At 29.7% G+C, this 6,954-nt stretch overlaps 1 protein-coding gene across 1 annotated transcript; it reads right to left on the bottom strand.

Moving 5' to 3' along the window:
• Positions 1 to 1,769: 1,769 nt before the first annotated feature.
• Positions 1,770 to 2,932, bottom strand: LOC130982517 (uncharacterized). Its single transcript, XM_057906555.1, has one exon. It carries the CDS (start codon positions 2,834 to 2,836, stop codon positions 2,324 to 2,326), a length of 513 nt encoding a protein of 170 aa, XP_057762538.1. The 5' UTR covers positions 2,837 to 2,932; the 3' UTR covers positions 1,770 to 2,323.
• Between the last annotated feature and the right edge of the window lie 4,022 nt (positions 2,933 to 6,954).

The following is a 6,954-nucleotide window of genomic DNA, read 5'->3' as shown; positions in this document are numbered from 1 at the left end:
TTAATTTCCTAGTGCAACCGCATTCGTAATGTCATTTTCAATTAGATTTTACTAGGTAGACAATGATTTTATGAACAATGTGAACAATAAGTTCTAAAATTGACTTAATAAAGTAAAAATATATTACACCTTCAAATTATCCACCTAAATATTAATATTAGGATAATCATCTACACACCTAGTGATGAATTGAATATCCAATATATCTATTATTTACATTGTTTAATATTTTCATTGTCTACCTGTACTTTTTTTTTCAATTTAAAAATATAAAAGAATTTGAAACATCCACTATTATTTTTTTTCTCTTCTTAATTTTTATTCATCCATTGTTTTGTTGGCCGATTATAATTGAAAAAGTTTTAATTGCTTTAAAAACTGCTTAGAAATACTACTATCAGTATAAATCATATTTATAACAATATTTTTCAGACTTAAAAATAACAATATTATATATTCACTCAATATTTTCTATACCATATATTAGTCCGTCAACATCCTCAAAACTCAACCCCTTGAATATTTATCCATAATGCAACCAACTAAATTATTATTTTCTATGGATCACTTTCATTATGGCATTACAAAATATACTCTAGTCTTTCAGCTGTCAACCCTGCATGAATTGGCTTTTGAAAGGTAAGTCCAAAATGGGGAAATAAAGACATTTTAGACGAATATTTATATATTTAATTTGAGCCATTGTCTGTAAACAAATGTTGGAGGATAAGGATAAGGTGATCTTCATATTCATTCTATCAAGCCTAGACATATAGGCTTGCATATTTTAATCCTTTAGCAAACTAATCCCAAGGCTGTTTAATTTTGTCTGACACTGAATGATAATATATATACCTATTTGAAATTATTTTAGCTATTAATATCCAGAATATATAAACAAAAAAAGTTTTGGAAAAAACAAGAGTAAGATCCTAGATCCCCCAAAAAATTATTCGGGTTGTCTAGTGTGTTTGTGTTTATAAAAATTGAGTGTAGTAGACATTTGAAGTGTTGCGATATTTAATACAACAGAGAGATAAAAAATACAAATTTACCTTGTTATTTATATATTTACATTTCAATATAGATTATGTTCTAAGGTTAACGATGATATTGTATTAGTGGCAGAAATAATGACTGATAAAAACAGTTGAAATTAGTAAGACCTCAGCTTTTTTGGTGAAGCAATACTCGGCCAATGCAATAAGATGATAAAAGGTATTTACAAACAGGCACTCCCAAAATCAAAATAATCGTTTTTGTTATGCCTCAAATTATTACAAACAGATCATATCCAAATAGCATTCATTGTTTTTGTATTTAGCCTCTTAATTTGTTTTGGGTAAAATATATTTTTGTCCTTAAAATTTATTAGAAATTTTAAAATAATATTAAGTTTTATTTTATTTTAATTTTATTTTAAAAAATTTTTATTTGTTTTAAATATATTTTTAATAATTAAATTTTAAAAAATTTAAAATAAATCCAACAATAATACATGATAAATATATTTAATCCACTTGTGTTAAATATTGTTCTTATGAAATTCTTTTTAAATTAGTCATAAATTTTTAAAAAAATTAGTCGCTAGAAATAAATTTAATACAAATAAAAAATTTCTAAAACAAAATAAAATTTAAACATATTTTTAAAATTTTTAACAAATTTCAAAAAAAAAATACTTTACCCATTTGTTTTTTTATGTCTTCTACTACTACTGTATGTTGATTCTACGTTTGATACGGGAACAAGGTACTCTTCTGTAGTTGAAATTAGTATTTGATAATCATTAATTTAAGGTATGGATACAAGCTAAGTTTCCACTTAGAGAAGGTCGGTAATTACAAATCACAGGACACATGCTGTTACTGTCAATGGCCACAGTATTAACTACTGTTACCGTATTAACTACTGTTACATATCTAATCCAATAAATAATATGCTACATTTTGGACGCTTAAGTTACCGTATTGGATTAGTTTGATGTCGTTTTCAAGAATAAAATTCCTTCAAGAATTAAATCTCATACCAAAAATATTGCACCAACTTTCAATGCTATCCGATTCACTGGGTTAAAACTTCAGATCTACTACAAATTAAAATGGAAAAGAGGAGACAGGAAATTAAAGATTCGAATATCCCACAAGACTTGGCTAATTCTCTTCATGAATCTAATAGCTTCCACGGTTCACTAAATTACAAGCTCTATATAAAAACTAATCTTCAAAAATTTTTTATATTTAATTTTCTCCATATTTAATATATTCACAAAGAAATTTTAAAAAAAAAGTTGACCGGAGCACATTTTCTTCCAAAAATGCCCCTACTCCGGTATAGAAGTCAACAACGCCGCGAACTTCTCCTTTCCACCACTTCTACTGCTGGCTCTCCTGGACCTACGTGAAGAAACGGCGGCTCCGCCACTGGCTGCGGCAGAAACACTCCGTAAAGACTTATAATCCGGTTGGGCGGTTATGACAATCTGTTTGCGGCGATATCCGTATTTGTCGGAGGTGGCAGCGGCGCTCTTCATGAGAGCGGAGCTGGCCTTAACGGCCAATGCGGCCATCTCTGCAGGCTGCAAGGGTTGCCTCAAGCGGTTTAAAGGAAGAACGAAATAGAGTTGTCCCGGTTGCAACACTTCGTCTTCGTCAACTGCGGTAACGACGTCGTCAAAGTCCATCTGATCGGAGTTGCATATAAAGCAGGTAGGGTTCTCTCCCAAGAGGTACGAAACCTTCACAGGGTACGAGAATTCCTGTAACGTCCCGTCTTGGAGAACGAGCTTGGCCGTTGCAACAACCTCCGCCGAATCGGCTGAGCTACAGTTTCCCATTATCTTTCTATTTTCTTTCTTTCTGTTTTTATGTTCTATGCGTGACTCAGTGAGTCAGCGAGTCGGAGGGTGGAAGGTACTACGAGAAGGGAGGTGTTAATGAGCATTAGCTGGAGGAAAAAGGAACACGAGGCGGAGATTATATATAGAACGAACCAACCTCGTGATTTGGACCGTTTTGCCACGTCGGATATTATTTAAAATTGTTAAAATTTTTGAACAGTGGGAATGGCTTTCCAGGCTGTAAGTTGTTGTTGACAGGTTGTACTAGTAGCGCGCGCATTAGTGTGTGTCATAACATAGAAATACACTCTCTCTTAAATTACGGACCCTGCCACTTGGGGGTTCGGGATTTGGGAAATATTTTTTTGGAGCGATTTCAACCGTTTGATGAGAATGTGGAGCAGATCACGTGGATTGTAGTGGGGGGCAGTGTTGTTCGTTATGGTGGTACCTAATTTTACACCGTGGATGATGAACTAACGCTTCTTCTTGTTGTTAGGAGAATTAAGGGTGGGATTTGGGGTATGGCGAAATAAAGCGGGATGGTAAAGTTTGCGAAATTTGGATAAAGGCACTATTCGTCACTCTCAGGCCACACCCAAAAGTGCTGCCATTCATTTTTTTTTCGAGATTCTCAGCATCGTGTTAGGTTCTTCACGGGATAGATGGGAAATCGAACTTTAATTTTGCCTATTCTTCGTTCCTAATACAATTTGTTCAAAGAATTACCTCTACAGTCTACATTACTCCGTGCTATACTAATTACTTTCCTTCGGTTTTATTTTTTTTATTTTAATATTGCTAAATGATAATATTAAATGAAAACATATCTTAATGTTAAATGTTTGTGGCCTATATAATGGATTCAATGAAAAAATGAATCACCAATTTCCCTTTTGTGCTAACTGCTACAATGATCATTGCTCTGAATAGCAAGCAGCCAAGCAATCATTCCACTGGATTTATGCAAAACGATAAACCTTATGTCTATCAATGAAGATCGAGTATTAGAGAAAAGCTAACTAATAATAATATGAAATTTTAGGGTATGGCTTCTTTTCCTTCTTGTCGTTTGCTTCTTTTCCAACACGTGGAAATCGACTAATATTAAAAATATAATATAAAATGTGCTCTACATTATTGTTGTATAGTTTCCATTCTTTTAAATCATGGATCTATTTAGAACGAGGATTATAATTAAGTTTGATAAAAGTAATAAAAGAAAGATTTGCCAGCCATTATGGATAACGTTAGTACGGAGTTGATTAATTAATTAATTAAAATGAGGATTAGAAGAGAGTCTTACATGCTAATAAAAAGGTAAGAGATCCCGGTTTTGGTGATATGACGTTGAAAATAAAGGGTTGTTAGGTGAATATTAATGAAGGCATAGGTAGTTTAATTAGCGTTCTTATATTGTGCATGGAAAATGATTCCAAAGCGTATCATTATTGAATGAGGTTGCTTTTGGTTTTTAGGGTGCGGGAAATAATTGGACATATATCATCCATTACGTACCCAGTTTTGATTGTCGTTATTTGGGGAACTTTAAATTGTTTAATTTAACGAAGAAGGAAACAAAATAAAGTTGAGATGGATTATTGGAGGGTGGTAGAGTTATAAAGCAAGAGTCAGAAGGGAAAACGACGTGGCGACCATTGAAGCCACTAGTGCTTCGGTGCAAGGCGCACAAGAAGCCACGTTTCACGTCCAACAATATGACTTTGGCAACAGTAAACTCTACAAAACTATACCAATACGTTACTAAATTATTAATAGTTTTGTGAGGAAGATAATGTTTTTTATACTAAATTTTCTTTGTATATGATAACATATTCTCTGTTCTGATTCGAATATTAAAGTGTTATTCAATTTTCCCTTAATTGTGTGCCAATGTATACGAAAAAATTGTAGCTTTTTAACAAGTAGTGCATCTTCATATGTAGTGTAAGGCCTTCATAATAACTTGTGCTTTATGGTGTAAATTAAATCATATAATTAACTGACTATTTCTATAAAAATAAATCTTTATATAAAAAATTATATGTTTAATCAAATTTATTAAATTATTTAATAATAATTTTTTATACGAATAAAAAGATATGAATTAGAATTGACTAAAAAATATATTGAAATAAAAAAACAAAAAATAAAAAGATAAATTAAAATTAAATGCAAACAAAATTATTCAATTTTTAATTTAATTTTATAATACAATAAAAAGTGACTTCTCAATCTAATTTATTTATATCATAGTTTGGAAATTAAATTAAATAAACTCACTCAACCTTCTATCCAATTTTTCGATACAATAAGAGATAAATTCACTTAATTTTACTCGTCTACACCATAATTTCATTATAAAACCCAAAAAAAATTTACATCTCTAATCACTCAACAACGATTACAATAATTTATGAGATATTTAAAATCTCTTATTAAATTAAAATAAAAAAATTATAAATCCTAAATATAAAACCTAATTTAATAACTAAGTAAATAAAATTAAAATATATTAAACTAAATTAAACATTCTAAAATATAAATTAATATTTTTAAATAATATTTAAACTCTTTATATGAAAAATATTTAAAATATACCTCCATTTATAATATCATTTTTACATTAAAATATTTTCGTAAAAATAACCACCAAAACAATAATCATTGAATGACGAAAACAGATTAAGATACATCATGTAGAATTATATGTCTTTTTCCTAAAGTTGAAAATATCTTTATTATTATTCAACCAAATACGTCCAACAACAACAAATGACTAATAAATTCAGGGGATTGATGCCAGCCAACAAATATCATTTATGTATGCTCGAGCAATTGTAGTAATTATAAATAACACTGTTCACCCTATTATATATATTGTCTTGGCATAAAATTAATTAAATTAAAGCTTCCAAAATATTAATATGTAGCATAAAGCAAAAATGGAAAATAATAAAAAAATTAATCAACTATCAATGAGTATAAATTTTAGGTGCGGAAAAATGTTTTAATTTCAAATTTATAGATTTTAGATTTTTGCAGGTAAAAATTTGTTTTCGGCTTTTTTTTTTTTCCTTACCAGGAACTCTATCACTATCTATTCCAGCTATACATTTTTTTCATGAATTATATCATCAGCCTCAATCTCTGCTTCTGTCGTCTCCTTTTCCATTTCCAAAGCAAGTTGAAGTCTAGCTGGTATACAGTGATATTTGTAATTTTGTTAATGAGAAATATTATTATTATTATTATTATTATTATTATTAGAAAAATAAACTTATCTTTCATACTATAAAAAAATGTATAAAAATAATATAAATATTGTTTCTTTTACTTAATAATCTCCTGGATTTGTTTGGATCAAATTCCCCACCAACTTTATATATTCTTGCTGCCACAAGAAACCAAAACTCATCTCCTTATCATTCTACGATCGACTGTAGACATTGTATTATGTGTTAATAATTGGTGAATTTAATTTAGTCATTTTCATTGATAAAGTAATGAATAAAATGACATCTCTATATTATTACAATGCAACTAAAATATCTAAACATTTGAATATCAGGTTTAGGTACCAACAATATCTTAACAATTTGATCTTACATGTTCTTAAAAGTAAAACATAAAATCATTTGACATTTTAAATAACAAGCAAGCTAAAAATAATGATTAATTATAATTTCACATTCATTTATACATATATTAAACCGATGCCATTAAAAGCAAACAAACAATCAAAGTTGGAAATGGTTGCACAATCTTCATTATATACTGAACTCACTTTTCACTTGATGATACCATGCATGCACATGTTAAGAAATTCTTCTCTATGAAGCAAAGAGAGAAGGTACATATAATGCCTTATCTTCTGTGGTTTTTGGTGGCGGTTAAAGATGGTGGGGGCTAATAAAGAGAACCCCTTACTTTAATTGAATTTATTTTTTCTATAAAATTTAAACTTGGGGTCCAATATGATATCTTGTTAATAAAAGGCATGTATGTCTTTCTCTTCCATAGCTTTACAATTTCATTATTTGGCTTTTGCTTTGGTTGTAATGCATGAAATAATTATCAGAGATACCCCCTCAATGCTTACCAAGAAGCTTCTT

This window comes from Arachis stenosperma, chromosome 5, assembly GCF_014773155.1.
Source record: "Arachis stenosperma cultivar V10309 chromosome 5, arast.V10309.gnm1.PFL2, whole genome shotgun sequence".
Lineage (NCBI taxonomy): Eukaryota > Viridiplantae > Streptophyta > Magnoliopsida > Fabales > Fabaceae > Arachis > Arachis stenosperma.
This window is presented reverse-complemented; position numbering and strand designations above follow the sequence as displayed.